The sequence below is a fragment of the Pelobates fuscus genome, chromosome 1 (assembly GCF_036172605.1).
Source record: "Pelobates fuscus isolate aPelFus1 chromosome 1, aPelFus1.pri, whole genome shotgun sequence".
Taxonomy (NCBI): Eukaryota; Metazoa; Chordata; class Amphibia; order Anura; family Pelobatidae; genus Pelobates; species Pelobates fuscus.
In genome coordinates this window covers 389,477,920-389,498,388 of record NC_086317.1, presented here as the reverse complement: position 1 = coordinate 389,498,388, position 20,469 = coordinate 389,477,920, and the positions used below count along the sequence as shown (strand labels likewise).

Genomic DNA, 20,469 nt, shown 5'->3' with positions numbered 1-20,469 from the left:
ATTGATATTCCAGGATTACCTGCTTTGTGGATTTTGGGAAGCATATAGAAAGTGCCCATTCAGGGACTAGTTGGTATAAGTGATTGCAGTTCTAGATGCAAATTCTCAGGGAAGGATTTAATGAGCTCCCTAAGTTGTAATGTATATTCATTGGCGGGGTCTTCGTTTAGCTTTCTATAGTATTTGTCATCTAACAATTGCCTGTCACCCTCTTTTATGTAGTCCTGGCTTTTCATTATCCCTACTGCTCCTCCCTTGTCTGCTGGTTTGATGGTGATAGCATGATTATTTTTCAAGTCCTTTATAGCCATTTGTTGCTGTACTGAGAGATTATGAAACATTTTCTTTTGGTTTTGCTTGGTTGTCAAGGATACTGTTCTTAGACAGAAACTTAAAATGTAACTGTCAAGTTTGGCATTTCGTCCTGGTGCTGGAGTGAAATTAGTGTTCTTTTTCCTGTTGTAATCCATTGTGGTTTCAGTGCTCTCTTTGTTATGAAAGTATTCCTTAAATCACATCCTTCTGAAAAATTATTCTACGTCTAGAACTTCTAACCTCGGAGCCGTGCGGACGCGAGCAGCACGAGCTCCTGGCCGACGGGACATATTGGTGGCACAATCAGAAACTATATAACCGCAAAACACACCGGAGCGCACTTCTGAGGTTCGGGGTACACTGCAGAACCGAGTGACACCTCTTGGGAGCCCATCGGGGCCGGGAGAACGGAACGCCGCGTGCGGCCTACTAGAGTTTGACCTGGGGAGTGGCGGCCGCTGGACTCACCAAGCGACTTTGCAGGCCTCCTACCCCCCCCCCCCCCCCTTTGGACTGGTGGGGGTTATCCCGGTCTCCACTGGGTGAACGGACCTACAAACTACCTGGCACTCCAGAATGCAGCCCAGAGCAAGCACCCAACAGCGCCTGGACCACACAAGATGGCGGAGGTGCTTTTAAAGGAACCGCACACCGTCAACCAGCCACAGGAGCCCAACCAAAGCACCCTTGAATCCAGGCTGGATGCACTGTTCCAGGACTTTTGGAACAATCTACAGACAAGATTCACAGCTGTTCAGCCCGGCCTGAAGATGGAAAAAGGTCAATGGCAGAAGCCTCACAGCCGACAGAAGCACGTGGGGGCGAAAAGGCAGCATGTGAGTGGGATACACCAGGCACTGCACATCTCAAGCACCTCCAAGCCTCACACAAGCGCCCCAAGCTTCCCGCCGGCGCACAGGCCATGAAAGTCTTAAATACCCGAAGCTGCGCTCTCCGGCAGGGGGTCTTAAAGAGACTTAACACCGCTTCGCACCCACACAAGAGCGGGCAGCCGATAAGACACAGGGCACTCCAAATTAGCGTCCCCTGCAAAAGGAACAAGGACTTGACCTTTAATAAAGCTACAGCCTACAGAACGGGGGCACAAACTGGAGGTTGGAGCAGAGCCCAGACATGGCGCTACGCCACAGTCCCACACATGGACATTTCTGTCCATGTACCACCTATGCCACCAACAGGACTGGGTCCCGACGAACGCGACAACCAGGACACTGTGCATTCTTCGATAGGTATCGGCTAAACTGGTCACCAAACGCAGCTACCCCTGCACAGAGATGTGGGTCCTCTGTTCCTATAAAATGCACCCTCACACCCAGTGGACTTAGTTAAATGCTATCCTTTACTGTTTAGCAACCAGTCACTTGATGTAGCTAAATTTGTTTAATCTTTGGTACTACCTTTAACCGTTTATCAATCTACAGTATATTCAACTTGCCTACCTAACCTTTTTACTCTCAGATATGCCTAGCCTGAGTTAATCTAATCTAAGCGTATGCACACTCTAAAACGCTTTTCATAGGATCATTCCTTTATTGCTAATCGTTATGTCTTAGTCTCACCTCATTTTTTACCTAACTAGTAGTACAAGCTATAACTTAAGACATAAGTACCTAACTTGCATTCACTAAAAAATGGTGCCGTTCTTGCGTGCCATAATACTGTATTCATTGTATGGTTGTTTTAGCTTGTACACGCTGTTGTGGCGATATGAGCTTGTTTGTCTTACTCACGCACTGCAAAAATAAAGAATTAAAAAAAATGTTTTTAAAAATGCCGCAGTCCCATAAATACTGTTCACAATGCGTTTCAACAGTTTCCGACTTCCTCAGGTACATAAGTTGTTAGGGGACAGTCTGTTTTTTTTATATATAGTGGTTTTTTTTTTTTTTATATAGAGATTCTGGCACACTCAGAATAGTTCCAGCTCCACTTTTACATGATTACACACTTGCTGTCGTCCTATTAGTTCTCTGTCCTTTGCACCTGGCAGTCAGCATAGAGAAAGCATACAATAAAGGAGATAAATTAAACAATGGGGCATATTAATGAAACCGCAAACTGAAACTGTCTGTAGTCACAGTTTAGCAATTTTAGCCTTCATTTTCAGATTTCAGTGAAGTTTTAATAACTGGAGTTTACTGAATAACCCTGAATTTGTCATATCTCCTCATTTACAATGTTGGCCCTGACTTTGCTTTTTGTGAACTTGATTATGATATAATTTGCTAAATCTTTTATGTCAAGTTTAAAATAAGAGCATCTAATGGAAAAAAAATAGCCCAAATAATAGGCGAATTTCAATGTTTTATTCAGTGGTGTTAATTCAGGAGCAGTGACCATTCACATTTTATATAAAGCTGTAAAAATATGGAGTTACTCCCAGGTTAGAGCGTCCTTTTTAAAGTTTGTGTAACATTAAAGGGACTCTCCAGGCAACAAAACAACTTAATCTAAATAACGTTGTGGTGGTGCCAGAAGGTCCGTGGAGGCCTTTTTGTCTCTCAAATGGTTTACCCTAAAGTTTCTTCACATATGTCCACTACCCCCCAGACAGCATCCTGCTTCTGAAATGTCTGATTCAGGAAGCTCAGAGTGCCTCCTGCAGGGCCGCTACTAATTGGCTGAGAGCGGTCGGGTGACGCTCTCAGCAATTTAGTGACTCCCCATTCACTAAACTGGCTTGGAAAGAAACATACCTTTCTCAAGCCAGTTTAGTGAATGGGGAGTCACTGACTGGCTGAGAGCTTCAGCTAACCGCTCTCAGCCAATCAGTGGGGCATCTGTCAATTCTGATGCCACCTTTGGGGGGAGTGGACATTGCCACTGGAGGCAACTTTGGGGTTAAACCCTTCAAGAACAGTATGAAATGTTGTGGTAGTGCCTAGTTTAACGTCAATCATCATTCAGCCGATGTTCATTTTGTTATAAATGATCTTCAATTCTATAATTGCGATAATGATGCAAGATGTGTTTGCACCTTAGGTACTGCCCCTGTCTGAGCGTGCTGCCTATCACCAGTTTTGCCCAGAGAGGTCCTATCCTCTGAAGAATTCCTTGTAATTTCCACGACATGGCCGGGAGAGGAGCCGCTAGGCCAAACGGTCAGTCACAGGCCAGTAAAATCTGCCAGTTCAAGCTAGTGCTGCTTGGAGAGTCTGCTGTGGGAAAGTCTAGTCTGGTGTTGCGTTTTGTGAAAGGACAGTTTCATGAATTCCAAGAGAGTACAATTGGCGGTAAGTGCTCCACTCATAGTTTAAGCTTTCTCTTTGTATCATGAAGCAGCCCAGTTATGGAAGTATGAACTTGTGTTCTCTTTTAATTAAATCATGTATTTGTTATTCTCTTAGCCAGAGTTTGTGCTTGCATTCATTAAAGGGACACTGTAGGCAGCATAACTACTTCAATGGATTGTAGAGGTTATGGTGCCTGGAGTCTGTGGGTGCAAGGTCCTGATTCACAACTAAATGGCTTACTCTCCGCTTGTAGTAGAGATTTTCGGTTCCGAGCCTCCAATGATGATGTGGTGGAGGTGCAGCTATGCTTCCACCTTGTACTATACAAGATACAAGGGATTGAGGCATTGATCGACTGAGTGTATCATCTGAACACTCTGTAACCATGACTGTTGCCTCAGGAATGACCTAAAGCTGAGCATAGCTTTGCCTTTATCATTTTAGGCCGGTCTGCAGGCTGCCAGGGACCAAAAAACTCTACTAAATGGTGAGTAAACATTTTATTGGTGATGCATGACCCAGCACCCATAGACTTCAGGCCCCTTAACTACTTAAATATGTTGAAGTGGTCATGGTGCATACAGTGTTCTTTAATTAAATGATAACAGACATTATTTATGTAGCATATTATCTAGGTAGTATGCTTTTCAAGAAACTTCCAGAGCTGTAATCATGCTGTGGTGCTTATTCTCATCTTCTCTTCATCTTTGGATGTGAAATCATTGGGATGTCCTAACTGTTTGTATGATCAGAGTTAACTCCCTGCTCGTAACAAGGAGACTCAAGCAGGGCCGCACTGGAAATAAATTCTATACCAGCCCCATAATGCGTCGCGCCAGCATAGTGTGCAGATATGAAAGCAGGGGGGAAAAAAATTAAACCTGAAAACTATCACTCAAACTTAAAAGAACTCACAGGGCTTCAAAATAATCAAAAGAGCGGATTTGTTGTAAGCAGATGGGCATTTGCAAATAATCAATGTTTCAGTACAACTACCTTGACACATTAAGGAAAGTTTTTTTTGTAATTGGACTAAAATTGTGAATATATGCTATTGCACAGCAGTAAAGAAAATGACTGACGTTCTATTGCTCATTTTGAAGTAACGAGTGTGGTCTTCACTTTGGCTGACAACTGAATGATCTCAATCAACGCCAATTCAATTCCCATAGGAAAGCATTGGGAGGCTATTGTGCATGTGTGGCAAAATGCTGTGCTTCACCGCACCATTCAGCATCTCCTCATAGATTCAGTGCATCTCTATGGGGAGCTTTCAGTGCCTCCATGCAGAGTGTGGAGATGCTCAACATAGGTGCTGCACACTGTGCAGCACTGGACTAGGAAGCAGCTCTAGTGGCTGTCTGAGTGACTGTCACTAGAGATGTTCCCAGGCAGCAATGTAAATACTGCCTGTTCTCTGAAAATTTAGCATTTACAGTGCTCAGCCTACAGGGACAGGCTGTAGACACCAGAACCACTACTTTAAACTGTAGTAGTTCTGGTTACTATAGTGTCCCTTTAATACGAAGTCTTTCTCTCACCGGTCAACTCTAAATTACAAGGAGAGCAGGAGACACAAGTAAAGATACACTTTGTTTGTGTGTCTCTCCCCCAAGCCCCTTTCATGTGTCTCTTGGCCCTGGCCCCTTCCCCAGCCATCCTTTCCCAGGCCGCAGCACCTGTGTGTGTCTTTCTCCATAGCTCCTGTGTTTGTCTCATTCTCCCCTTCAACAGTCACTCTGTGTGTCTTTTGTTCGTCTTTCAGCCCCTCTCTCTTTTTTCCCAGAGCCCTCTGTGTCTTTTTTCCTCCACAGGCTCTCTGTGTGTCTTTTTACTCCCTAGCCCCCATGTGTCCTATTATAGCTCCCTCCCCAGCTCCCATGTTTCCCATTATAGCCCTACTCTCCCCCACCACCCTCCCCCCCTTCCTGTACCTTGCTGTAGCGTGGCCGAGCAGGCAGACCGTGGTAGAGGAATTTCTGTTGCCCTACCCGGTCTGACCGTAAGCAGTCATGTACTCTTTGTGAGCACTTCCTTTCAGACCGGGTAGAGGAACAGAAGCTCCCCTACACGCTACACTCTGTGACCAGCAGGAGGGGAGCGCATCTGCTCCTGCCGTTTACTGTGTAATTTCGCCATGCGACCCATGGGCCTGTGTGCACTAGGTGGCCACGCACCGGCCCGATAGTGTGCCAGCCAAAAGAGAAATATCCCGGTGGACCAGTCCGGACCTGGACGCAAGTATCTGTAAATATTTGTGGATCCTGTAAACCAACAGAGATCATATTAAGTGACCCCAAATTGTCTGATTGCGCTCAAAATGACTGCTGCATACAGCTATCTAAATCAGGGCTTGACAAATCCCAGGTTGCCAAGGCGACTAGGAATTGTCCTGGCGCCTGGGATATGTCAGCCTGTTCAGCGCAATCAATGCATCCTATGGGGAGTGTCCAGCATCTCCATGCTGAGCGTTTGTATAGGTATCTGGAAGGGTTTGGCTTGTTCCAGACTTGACTTTTTACTTGCTCTCCATTGTCTGAATATTCTTAGGAATTATGTTCATGTATTTTGCATGTTTTTCCTCCTCAGCTGCTTTCCTCACTCAGTCCGTGTGCTTGGATGATACGACAGTAAAATTTGAGATTTGGGACACAGCAGGACAAGAACGATACCATAGTCTGGCGCCTATGTATTACCGGGGGGCTCAGGCTGCAATTGTGGTGTATGACATCACCAACCAGGTATATAATGAGATAATCTGCCTGAAAAAACATCCTAGTGTGTTCCTCAGTATGTGTAATAACCCATTGAAGCATACAAGATTGTTCTGCTTCAGTAAACTGCTCCAAATTTCTTAAATTCATACAATATTTTCAAATGCATGTACAATGCAGTCTATCATATAACATCTTAAGCATAATTATAAATGATTGCAAATCTTCTTGCTTTCAGTGTCATTCTGAAACCCATAGATAGATCATGTAAAACACTGAAAGCATTATTCACTGAAGTGTGAATTGTCACAAATTTTTTTTTAAAGTGAATTACGAATTTGAGACCAAAATAGCATAAGATATTAAAAAAAAAAAAAAAAAAAATTAAAAAATAAAATCTTGTTTGGCTATTGTTTCCTAAAAGTTGTGTTTCACTTTGAGATCCTATCAATTTACTCTGTAGTGGGAAAAAACAACTATATGATGTATTTGGTTATGTTTGTTTTCATCTTGTGTTGTAGCTTGTTTCTGTATGAATTAATGAATTTTTTAACCACTTTGTTTTTGTTTTTAACACTTTAGTCCGTAGCAAGTATGAAATCCTGCTCAATTAGAAAAAATGTTTAGCACTGAAAATTAGTGCATTAAAATTATTTTTAGGACGCAACTAAGAAAAAATGAAAACATTCAATAAAACAAAAAAAAATCTAAATTGGTTTGTGAGTAGTTGTATGACCAAGCCACTAGATGTCACTGCATATACGGCTCCAATAAGCTAGCTTGCCTTGTGGATTTTATTCATGGCAATTTTATTTATGTATTTGACTACTACAAATTGTCGTTTTTTTTTTGTTTGTTTTTTAAACTGAACTCCCGGGGAAATGTCTGCTTTAAGAGGCAGTCTAAGCACCATAACGTGCAGGTGTAGAGTTTATGCTGCCAATATGGTGCCTGATTTTTTGGGTCAAATCACTTTTGAGTGATCAGCTGACGCACCCCGACAATGAATGGCTGTAAACATGGACTTAATTGACATTTAAAATGCACAAATTGAACTTCCTCATTAGCCGTAACTAAAAAGGGCCCGACTATGAGTGACTTGGTGGGAGTTTTTTTTGGTCAAACTGTTCACAAATAGTTGAACATAGAAGTGCTGGGTGCTGCCCACAGCTTAATGGCTCCCTAACTACTACTTCACGATAACTATGGTTCTTGAACCTAGACTAGTCGGATAATGCATGCCCATTTACTTATTTGGTTATTCTTCTCTTCAGGAAACCTTTGCTAGGGCAAAAACCTGGGTTAAGGAGCTACAGAGACAAGCCAGTCCTAACATTGTGATAGCTCTTTCGGGGAACAAGGCAGATCTCACTAACAAACGCATGGTTGAATATGAAGTGAGTATTTTTCCTTTCATTGTTTCATTTCTGAACATCCCATTAATTATTCACACTTGTAACCAGAGTAAATACTTAAACTTAAGGCATTGTATGGAAAATACAATCAAAGGGATACATATCTCTTATTGTTGCATGTGTTTATAAGGGCAGGTGGGCAGCTTTTGCTATTCACTTCTGATCTCAGACTAGGTGCCATTTCGATATTCACATAGATGTGTTAATGTAATTCAGAAGGTTACAACGCTAATTCTTTAGAAAATCCCAAATGTGCTAGAATTCTAAGGGGGTGCACTCTCTACTTATGGGAGTTGCTTATTTAATGGAATAGTGATTTGACTCTCTTGTATTGTCCAAAGGTCTTCCTTATGAAGGGAAACTGACATATTTACAGTTTCATTGGTTCAGACATTGTTTATATGGTATAGGTTTTCAAAATGTTGGGTGAATCGAACAGTCTGCTTTTATCCATGAGTCACAGAACTAAATAGATGTATTATTTCCCGTTATAAAACATAGTGGGCATATGAATCTTACACCCTCAACAATTTATTTAATAAGTTGTATGGTGTTATTGAATAGCTCATTTTCTGTTACACTAGTTGCTAGTTTTGCATGCTGAATCTTATGATTTCACTTTCTTTTTGCCATGTGTTCATGTTCATGCAACAAAAAAGGACTCTACAATGTTCTACACACTTGCATATAACCCTTCCTGTGTTGCATTCATATCTATCAACCACCTTATGATTATTTTTTTTTTTTTTTTAAATTTCAACTTGCGTCATTATACTTTGTGCATATTTGCAGGAGGCCCAGGCATATGCAGATGACAACAGTTTGCTGTTCATGGAAACCTCAGCCAAGACAGCGATGAATGTCAATGATCTGTTCCTTGCAATAGGTGAGGCTTTATCTTTGTATAAAGGGAAATTATCACCCAAGTTATGTGAAACACATAGATATGTGGTGTGCACGAATTTATATATCTATACACAAACACCTGTTTAATGGATTCCACAATCTGCTACTGATATATCTTTAGCTGTTAAGTAATTATATTATCAAGGTTTTTTGTTTTTTTTTGTAAGCCATTAACCTATTCACACTTTTATTGTAGAAGCCTTGAATTTTATAGAGTTTGAGTTGTATTAATAATTTGGTATAACTTCTTGAGCAGGATATTTTAATACTCTTTCAGATGGAATACCATTTCAATAACATACTCAATGTTATGCACTAAAGTGAGAATTGTCAGGAATTCAAAGTGAATTTCAAATGGAAAGTGTAATCAGCTGAATTAGAAAAATTCTCCAAGTCCACGATGCTTCCAGTTGGACTACCTTGTTAGATATTTTGGGGTTCATTACTGCCAGTAAAAACAGTGTTAAACGACAGATGAGAATTCTGGTGCTTGTTCTTAGTATGCAGCAGCTAAACCAGAGTCTCTTCTTTCTGGTCGTAGATACAGATAGAACGGGTGTGAGTGTAGCAAAGCAGCGCTTTACAGATAAAATCCGTGTGTAGAGTCCAATTGAGCAAATCTAAAAGAAAACAGAATGGTACAGAAATACAAATATAGTGTAGCAGATCTAAAAGAGGTGGAAGAAAAACGTAAAGTAAAATATTGCCCTCACACTTTTCTGGAGCTATAGATCCGCTCCGGATCACAGCGTATAGACAGTATAATCCCAGTTTTTTTTTTTTTGTTTTTTTTTTAAATTGCCACTTGTAAACCTCAGATGTATCAGATTGGAATGCTCATGTGACACTGGAGCACTCCAAAAAGCAAATCTGTTTGGTGACATCCTGTCCATTACCTATTGGGTTTAATTTTGAGTGCACCCTTCTTTTGTCTCACACAATGTATGGAGCGCCAGTGTTCATACGATAAAGTGACTGCAACTGCTTATTGAGCTTATGCAATGAATCTGAGTGAGAGAAAGCTTCAGCAGATATTAATCTGGTACTCGACAAGTGTGGTTTTCAGTGTGTATTCGAGGATCAACACATTTTACAGATTTACCATATGTCAAAGTTTCACTTAAAATGGGTTTATTCATTCAAGATTGTGGAGAAATGACAAGGGCATTGCATATGTGTAGTCAAAATAGTTGAGCTGTAGACTTTTTTTTTTTCAGTTGGTCTTCTTTTACCTACAATTTACACTATACATTATGTGGCACAATAAAGCTGGCAATGTAGTAGCTGTGTGGCGTGAAAAACATGTCTACCAAGCGAATTGTAGGCAGTAAACGTACTACCAGAGTCAAAGCGTGTTTTAAAAGCTTTCACCAAATGAAACTGTAATACATCATTCTTGTGACATTTTTATAAAGATAAATGCTATCTCCTGTAACATAAAATATTTTAATATATATATTTATTAACAACACTAGGCCGCCAGTTCGTTGACTCCAGCTGAGCGAAGTACAGACACCCAGGTGTTTTAATAACCTGGAGTGCATCGGCCTTGTTTGTGAACTCTCCTCACCCTTCAGTCCTGTGAACTTTTACTTCTTTCACTTTCCCGTGTAACATGAATACCTGAATCTCTTAAAACAGTCACTTCTGTGGACTATGGCAGGACCAACTTAATGGATTGTATTTTAGAAATAAGTATTTTTCTCTCCAACAAGACTGAACGTATCCTGGGTCATCACCAGGCAAATACAATAAATTAATAACCGGTCCTGAACAAATCCACAACCTCTGGCTGGTCAGTTAAAAAAAATATTCTGTAATGCTTGCATAGAATTAATATTCAGTCCAATCAGCGGCAAAATTATTGACTCAAATCTCCCTATGCAAGTAAGTGTTACTAACTTTTTTTTTTTTGGTGTGTCTAGATTTGTGGCCAAAATATGATTTCTTTTTGTTTTTACAAATATTTAAAGTTTGAATTTTGTTGACTCCTATTTATGTATTCTCCTGTAGTCCAGGGTTAACAATTTCATACCTAAAAGTGACTTGCCACTGCAAGCCTTGGAAGGTCTGTGGCATACTAACAAGGGGTGAATTTTCACTCGCCAATTGCCAGTGGGAACTAAACCTTTTGAATCCTGCTGTATTTATATTTTTTTATTAAATATGTTCTACAGAGTGAATAATCTTATTGTCTGCAAGAAATGTGTATTTCGTTATTCACTTCTGACACTTCTTACAGGGTCCTGAGAGGAGTGGTTTATGAAACTAGTTGCCTAAAGTTTGTTAAATATGTGAGATACATGGAACGTTACACCGAAGATATTACTTACACTAATAGTAATTGGATAAAAAGTAGAGAAATAATGTTTTCAGTTTATTTTTATGAGTAGTTTATTTACAGAGAGGCTATGTTGAAGAGATATTTTATATTATCTTCAAGAACATGTGCAAAATGTACGTTTAGAAAATTATTCTCAACTGTTACAAATGTTTTTTCTTACGTTTAATTGAGGCAGAATCTTTATTTTTAAAAAAACATTTTTGGAAGGCTATTCCAAGTTTGACGAGCTTTGTAAGAGAAGGCAGTTTAATTTTATTTTTCTCATTTTATGTGAAGTGTCAGAGGTGCTTTGACACATTCATTATCTGTCTCCTACAATCTGTTAGTACTGTTAGCTTTGTAGAAAGAGTGAAGATGATGGTAATAAGGCACATATGTCAGTGGCACTCCTGGATTTAGGAGTTAACTAGTCTGCTTGTATAATCATATCACTGTGATCGGTATTGATAGAACAGTGTGACATTATCAATTATGCAGAGTTCTTAATCTACTGAGATGGATGCACAGCAACGATGCAATGGCTGATATATCAATATTTGTTCCACTATCAATTTTAACACAAGGCAACTCTATATGGAGTTACTAAGCTAGTTGTGTACTAAGAAACCTGTTTAGACACTTTCATTTGTAAATGGCAAACTAGTATGCCTTGATTACCTTCCTCTATCAGAAATCCTCTATTTGGAGCAAATTTTCCCTTTTAAAGTAAACCTGTCTAGCTAGATAAAATTTTAATGTTGATAAAAGATGTATAAGTGGCAGTACTGCTTTAACTTGAAGGGCACTGTTAAGCTTAGTGACCAAATGTATTTAGGAGCTTTTTTTTTTTACTTAATTTACTCCCGAAGCACCTCTGATGAAATAACTATGTAAAACCAGCCTTTAAAGATCCCACATAATAATGGAATATCCCACTTGTTTGACTGTGACAAGTGAAATAAGCAGGGTATTCCATACTAGCATAAGGTCTAAGGCTCAGAGTGTGAAATAAGCCTGAGATGTTGTTGGTCCTTAAATGGTTAAATAGCTCATAATAATGACATTATAGAAAATTAAGGGGTGCTTGTGACTTCTGTGTTTAAAATGAAATTAAAGCTTTATTTTTAACCTATTGCATCATTGATTGAAGCAATAATAAAATCTTTATTGCTGTCTAAATATGCCTACATAATCTAAAACATATGTTTCTTAAATGTGCATAGCGTTACACTTTTCACTCAATTCAGAATAATAGGTGTTGCACACTTGTGTTGTTGGAGAAAAACAAATGTGTAGGTGTAATAGTGCATTGTGCTGCTACCAGCAATGCAGTTTACTGAACTTACAAAGATTGCATTACAATTGTGTTGCACTTGGTGTGAAAAATCTGTCCAAAATATTACATTTCACAAATATGTGCTCTAATTTCTCTATGGACTTATCCAGGTCCAAAAATTCTGAACATAGTGTAAAGTGTTAAATAGTTGAAATCTGTTGTGATCTGTCCCGGTAATGTGGGGTTAGGAAATGCAAAGTCAGAGAGAGAATTCATAAGAGGTGGGGATAGAGTAAGAAGGAACATGATGGAGCTCATGAAGGGGTGGGGATAACTGTGGGAAAGGATTGTAGAGAATATGAAACAAGTGTTATAAAAAATAGGAGTAGAGTATGTAAGAGAGGTAAGCATAGCAATGAACACATATGGAAGAGAAGACGGCAGAAAGGGTGACCTGGAGGACTAAAGTGACTTCAGAGGCTAGCAAATCAACATGGCGGTTGGTGATCAAAAAAATTACTAATTCAATCATTGGTGTGTTAGGCACTCCCCATTTTTTTGGTTGGAAGGCGCGCTTATAATTCATAAGATTAGGATAGAAGAAAAGTTTATAATCGTTCTCTATGTAGATTAAATTAATGTAATCTCGTGCTTTTTTATTTTTTTTTACAAATAATAGTGTGGAAGTATGTGTAAAATGGGGTGCGTGTAAATAACCGCTTGTCAGAGAACTGTCCAAAATCCTTATCTATTGATGGAAAAGATAAAAAAAGAGTGATTGTTGTATCAGGATATTTCTAAATATCTTTCAGGTGTGAAAAGTAATAAAAAAAAAAAAGTTACAGGACTTTGCTTTATGGTATGATTTGTAAGATTACACAGCACATGCCAACATCTCTCCCGGCATAAAAAGACCTGCTGAAATCTGTTTCTTTTGAAACTTGGCAGTCTTGGCACTATAACCACTACATGCTTATATAAAGGTTTTGTTGCCGTTAGGAATTAACTGACCTCACCTATAATGAATGGCATAAAGATGAGGATTAAATGAGTATTTCCAAAATAGAAAGGAACTTTGCATTAACAACTCTGTCAAGTTGGGGCCAGATACAGGTGCTTGGCATACCCTCTGTTTTGGGCAAATCACTTAAACAGTTTGATCAAGCACTTGGGGGATATTTCCCACAGCCTAATGCCACTTTATCGACTTGTAGTTGTTATGGTTCCTAGACTGCCCCTTTCAGCCAGTTTCTTTTATAAAGTCTGTGTGCGTCAAATGTGTGTAGTGTTGGTGTATATGCAATTCTGGGAAAATTTGTAAAGGATACATCCACATTCTCTCATGTTTAAAAGAAGTGTTACTCCGCATGATATTCATTATCTTACCTTCCAGACAGTTCAGTCCTGAATAATAATGCACATGCTATCTCTGGCAATTAACCTCATTATAGTAACAACATTGATTCCCTGAAGTTCCTTTAGATATGGAAAGCACTGTTGACAATTTAATCTTGCTGAGCACTTGAACTAAATGTCATTCACCTTTTCCTCAACCCACTCTTAAGGTTAATTTTCTCCTTGGTTTCATATTCATAGCTAAGAAAAGAAAATCACATTGTAACTTGGGTGAAATTCACATTATCTTTGTATTGCAAACCTTACAAAATTCAGTAGACAACAGCTATAATGTATGTTCTGTATTTGTATATGGGTGTATGTTTTGTTTTGTTTTTTTTTAATGGGTTACTCCATGACCACTTAACTGATTTGCAGTGTTTCACTATGACTTCACCTCAGTCATTGGACCGACATTAGCTACCTCACTATTCCAGATGGCCAATGCGAATTATGTGCATATTAAAGGAACACTATAGGGTCAGGAACACAAACATGTATTCCTGACCCTATAGTGTTAAAACCACCATCTAGCCCCCCTGGTCCCCTCATGCCTCCCTAAATATAGCAAAATCTTACTTGTATTCAAGCCTGAAGCTGCTGGTTCTGTCCTGTCTGCCTCAGACCAGCAAGCAGTCTGCTGACCTCATCAGAAGTGGTTGCCTGATCCTATCGCAGTGCTTCCCTATAGGATTGGCTGAGACTGACCAGGAGGCAGATCAGGGGCAGTGCCAGCATGATTCAAACACAGCCCTGGCCAATCAGCATCTCCTCATAGAGATGAATTGAATCAATTAATCTCTATGAGGAAAGTTCAGTGTCTGCATGCAGAGGGAGGAGACACTGAATGTTTGGATGCATTTTAGGCAGCCATGACCCAGGAAGGATCTCTTGCAGCCATCTGAGGAGTGGCCAGTGAAGTTAGCACTAGGCTGTAATGTAAACACTGCATTTTCTCTGAAAAGACAGTGTTTACAACAAAAAGCCTGAAGGTAATGATTCTACTCACCAGAACAAATTCAACAACCTGTAGTTCTGGTGACTATAGTATCCCTTTAAACATCTGTCTTCAGCAGGCTGCTGGTGACAGTTGTCCAATAGCCTGCCCTTCGGCATGCTGCCCATGTCCTACCTTCAGCCCCCATCCCTGACATATCTCCTCCAGCAAAATGAAGGGACATCAGCGAAGGAATATTGGTCTGCAAGGAGAACTTGGCAGCTGAACTGGAACATAGGTGAGTCTGTGTCCCCTAAGGGTGGTTAACAGGCATTTTCAGAAGGGATAGATCGTACATACAAGTCAGAAGAGAAATAAAGTCCAAAAATCAGGAGGGCAGAGAGATCCCCAAAGAAAAATGCCCATTTGGCTTCCTTACACTGGAAATGCACACTGTGTTTTAAACTGTTAATCTGCATAATATTCAAATCCACGTCATACCTTACAGCAGGTTCAGCCCTGAATAATACACAGGCTGCTATCTCTAGCAATTAACCTCTTTATTGTAACATTATTTCCCTAAGGTCTTTTTATGATATGGAAAGTTGATAGTTTAATGTTGCTGTGAACTTGAACTAAATGTCATTCACCTTTTCCTCATACGATCCTTAAGGTTAATTTTCTAATTGGTTTAATTAGCTTAGTTAAGAGAATTGTGGCTGTGACCTGGGGAATATGATCTTTCAGCAGCATTGCAGGCTGTACCAGTTTAGCATTGAACAGTAATAATTCAAAAAACATTTCAAATTTTTATTATACATATACATACATACAACAGGATTTTATGTAAAGTACATACATATACAACAATGCATTAAACTGCAGACTGAAACCTGCTGTGAGAAAAAGCCACTATTAGAATCACATTTCAACACATGGCACATATCATTTGCATTGTACCTGCCACTTATTACAAACAATTTTAGATGGCACATCCGATATGAGAAGGGAAATTATGGGGAAGCAGAAGTCTAGGAAGGATGTAAAAGAAAACTGGGTAGGGAGAAGATAAGATGAAAGGAGCAATGTCTTCAATAAGCCAAACTTAAATCTAATTGTTCAGATAGGCACATATGTTCTCATGATGGATTAAGACCTTAGAATTGCTATCTCCTGGACTGTGGTGCCTGTCCCCTGGAAGGATTTATTGAGTGAATGCCAATGAGGACTTGGAAAACATGCTTTTTTTATTTTTTTTTTATATATGATTCAGATGTCGCAACAAATAAATAAATCTACTACATAGTTGTCAACAGTTCAGATTTTGCAGGGACAGTCCTGCATTTTGGGGTTTTGTACTTGCAAAAATGGGTTCTGGTGACCTGTCCTACTTTTTTGAAATCTGTCTGACATGCACGGTGCTTCAGCAGTGCTCACTGCCTGGTATGGCGTTAGGAGGCAGGCTGTCAGTAAGCTGGCAACCCTCTTTGGGCAGATATGCCCCTTGCAGTGTACCCTGGTCAGCCTGCTCTATTGCCTGCCTACCACTGTCCTGTAAGGTGATTATTAGGCAAGATTGGCAGTTATGCTACTGTATCAAGCATGAATAATTGACATAATGCAAAGTGAAAGTGCAGAAGGGTTAGAAAGCGGAAAAGATTGGGATAGTAAAAGCAAGTCAGAGGAGAAATAAAGTCCCAAAATGAAGAGAGAAGAAAGCTTCCCAAAGAAAAAATCCTAGAAACTGCCTATGGGCTTCCTTACACTGGAGACATTCCCTTCCATATGCTGGAGTGTCTTACATATAGGGTCTTCTTATGCATGGTCTGTGGCTTTTGAAAAAGGTGGTGCATGCTTTTTGAAGGTAATGTTTGTCTCATGTTTAGATCTTTATGTTGATCTGGTGGACCAAAGTAGATTTATAGCCGTGGCTTAAGAATTCTCTACAATATGATGTTCTTGACTGCAAAGTGTCTGTCTCTCTATCTCCTAATGAGATCTGTTCTGGACAATGGTGCCATAGTAATAAACCGCAGTAGTTAGCAGGGGGTGATAGTAATTGGTTGTTGGAGGTCACATCAGCCAAATACTTGGCTGTATAGCTAAATACCCAAGCCCTTAGTCACTCTCCCAAGAACTTTATATCTAGGACAGGTGCTCAGAATGTGTTTGAAGCAGTTGGACAGCTTAAGATGTTCTGCATTAGAAAAATAGTATGCAGTGCTTCGCTTTTACTGGCTTTTCTGTGATTCACCATGGTCAGCAAGTAGAGATGGGCTGTTGCTGCTAGGAGATACTGTGACTTCTAGGCCCAACTTGCTGTGTGTTATTTCTGTGCACAGAAAATCATAAAAGGGGTACCAGTCACCTCAGACAAGTTTCCCAGTAGTAGTAAGGCTGGATCGTTTATCTTCATTGCAAATACCAAGATGTTTATTTCAAAAATGTATTTGTATGTGGATGTTCCCATCAGTTTGACAATGCTTATGCCCGAGCTGAGGAGATGTCCTGTCTGGTTGCCAGTTGGGCTTCACCCCCAAAAGGATTCTGAAAATGTGAGAATTTTTTTAAATTACTTTCTCTCTGTCAGAGGGAAGATATAGTCTGTGGCATTTTATAAAACAGACATTCATTGTTCATCTTCCCAGTTCCCTTTAGTGTGTGTGTGTGTGTGTGTGTATATATATATATATATATATATATATATATATATATATATATATATATATATATATATATATATATATATATATATATATATATATATATATATATATATGTATGTATTATATGTATTATATGTATTATATATATATATATATATATATATGTATGTATTATATGTATTATATGTATTATATATATATATATATATATATATGTGTATGTATTATATGTATTATATGTAATTTTTTTTTTTTTTATTGTTATTCTTGCTCTGGCTCTTTTGGTTCCAGTAGTTATGCATGATCCCCCAGTTTTGCGTTTGATTGCATTCACATAGTGTAATTCTGGAAACATTTGTGAAGACAAGTAATGTCTTAACACCAATTGCACCATTAGCTGGTACTTGGAGTACCCTGGTAAGTGGCAAGATACTTAATGACAACATGCATCCTCAAGTGCTACATACTATGGTGTAGAGTTCCATTAGCATGCTTTAGATGTCTGCACATAGGGCATATAGTTCAAGTTTATATCGTAAACAAATGGCTAGAAGACCTATGATCATTACTATATATTTTGTAATTGCTATAAAATATACTTACATTGTCTGTAGTTGTTCTTGGAGCTAATCTATATATATCTGGTTTTATGTTTAAACAGCTAAGAAGTTGCCAAAAAATGAGCCCCAGAACACCAGTGGGGCTACAGGTCGGAACCGAGGAGTAGATCTTCATGAGCAGTCGCAACAAAATAAGAGCCAGTGTTGCAGCAACTAAGAGTGGAAGACAGAGAGTGAAGGGGGAGCCAACATACGATTATAACCTCTATTCCTGCATCTGTCCATCTGTCCTCCAGAAATACAACTTAATAACCTTCCAGCACTCCTCCGCCAGGACCTTTCCCTTCGCACAACTACTCCACCGGGTAACAGCACACATGGAAACAAACGAACCAGCTTGAAACCCCCAGCCCTACACCGTCTCAGCCCTGGAAAAGCTCCTTGTTAACTCTACTTTTTGTGTGTTCTATTTTCTTTGTTTTTTGGGGTTTTCTTTACACTTCCCACAAACACACTCAAACTATTCTTGGTGGCACAGCAAAGAAATGCGCAGGAACTATGCCTTTTCAATAGAGCAAATCTTGCAAACAAACTCTAAATACTTTGTAATATAGCTACATAGTGACTTTATTATTGATCTTTTCATTTCTTATAGTTTCGGCTTTATGTATCCCATTTGCAGGCCTTCAAACTTCAATGGCGCCTACACAAAACAGAATTTACCACTTGTAAACTTTTTTTTTTTTTGTTTCTTGCTACAAAGCTACCAAATGTCTTTTATTTGTGTGCCTGCACTTTGACCGTTGTGGATGGTAAATAATCCATCCACTTTGACCCTTTGCACACATGACTGAAAACCATGAAGAGTGGTTGCATAAATGATGGTTTATCTATTATTTTAAGCAAAAGAACTCCAGTCGGTTTTGTCCTTCTAGCTTGTTTAGGAGAGTACAAGCATCTTTGCTTTACTCATTCACGTTTGAGGTCTTTGTTAACAAGCAGGTTTCTGATTCCTTTTTTACGTACAGGTTTGGAACACCCTTGCTTCCGTCTTTGGTGAAATGGTTATCATATGGAACCCTTTTCTGGCTTTAAAAGTGTGTAGTCTAAAACAGATGTGTTCACAAGGCAATTTGTAAGTCACTTGTACCAACAGTATTGTACACATAGATATTTACTAGCTGGTGTGAACTGCCTAGGCTTTTATTTCTTTTGTAATTTAAGTTTCACTCCAAATTTGTGTTCTACCACTTTTAAAAGGCAGGTAATTTGGGTGTTTTTATCAGGGGAATTTATAGAACAATGTCTGTCTTTACTGGAGAACATGAACACATATTGTCTGTGCTAATCGTTGACTAATGCCACTGGTTTATTTATGTGTAAAATAGCAGTCATGTGATGCCATTGAAGTGAATAGGGTAGAGTTATTCATACAGTTCATAATTAGAAGGCTGATAAAACTAATTATGGGTTAACATAGTATTAACTTGTATTTTGAGTTAGTCCTAAAAGGAGCTTAGGGGTTCCTTGGGTTGACATGAACATTAAGAATTGGCTTGGTGATGCTGTTACACTGATTCAGAAAGTAAATGTAGTGGCTGGTGTTTGTGTGAAGAATTTTGATATAACCCTAATCCAAATAACCTGTGTGAAAGGTTGTGAGCTGACCATATATACATGTCGTCTAAGATACAAGATAATCTTTCTTCAGTGCCCATGGTAAAAAAAATCAGCAAAATATATGTAGCTTTCTTTTCAGTCCTGGTTTTTTTACATTGCATTTTTTTTTTATTTCTTGCCCCCCGTTAAACCTGTGTGTGATTAAGTATTGCATATTGGAAGAACTGCCTTGAGCAGTATGCACTTTAGTTTACAAATGGTTGAAAGGTTGCCTTGAATACGTTTCTTTAAGGTTTGTTTCCTTAACCAATGGTATTAAGATTGTCCAGTTAGCTCTCTAGTTTGCTGCAATGAGGAGCTGATCAATGTCACTCCATTTCATTAGGGCTCATCGGCATTCCACTGATTCTATCTCCGCTTCTTTTCCATACTTTTAAGATTGTTCACAACATCCATGTCTCTTGCCCTGACTGTTTACAAATTTTTAAAGGTTGTTCTCCTAAACAGAAGGAGCCGTTACTGGGCCACAATGTACCCAATCTAAGGCTTGAGATACTCTTTATTCTGTACACTAAGTGGCATGGCAGGTATGTGCCTTCTGCGTGTATGGGTTTGTGTGAGTGTGAAATAAGTGTTCAAATTATTGGTGGCTTTCTGGATTGTGAGATTAATCTTGACTTGTGCCTTCCTTCCAAAGCTGGACTGGAGAGTTGTGAACATGTCCTGGTATTTAAAAACATTTTTTATATAGGAAAGTCCAAAATATCATAAAATAAAATGTACCCAGGTAGCTTCCCTTTCTAATTCGCCTTCTCTCATATCTACTTAAACACCTTCATAGGGACAATAGAATGACATTAATGATTCTTGACATCCTGTGGCATGTGGGCTGTTAATGTAAATCTCATCAACAGAGTACTTCACCTCTGGTCACTTCAGATATTGTGTGGAGTTGACCGGGATTATGGTGAATTTGACGTTCACAAGAGAAAGGGGCAACTTTGTTTCAACGTTTGTTTCATTGTCCCATTAATAGGATTTTCATTAGGGGTCACTGTAAGAACCCATACCATTTCATCTCATTGAAG

The 20,469-nt window shown here is 39.2% G+C and overlaps 1 protein-coding gene across 1 annotated transcript in view; it reads left to right on the top strand.

Moving 5' to 3' along the window:
- Positions 1–20,171, top strand: part of RAB5B (RAB5B, member RAS oncogene family) — a 41,911-nt gene extending 21,740 nt beyond the window's left edge. The window contains exons 2-6 of the mRNA XM_063426830.1: positions 3,319–3,569; positions 6,159–6,310; positions 7,558–7,680; positions 8,491–8,584; positions 17,863–20,171. Coding sequence (XP_063282900.1) covers positions 3,407–3,569; positions 6,159–6,310; positions 7,558–7,680; positions 8,491–8,584; positions 17,863–17,978 — 648 coding nt within the window. The 5' untranslated portion in view covers positions 3,319–3,406 and the 3' untranslated portion in view covers positions 17,979–20,171. The remainder of the gene's footprint in view (positions 1–3,318; positions 3,570–6,158; positions 6,311–7,557; positions 7,681–8,490; positions 8,585–17,862) is intronic.
- The last annotated feature ends 298 nt before the right edge of the window (positions 20,172–20,469 follow it).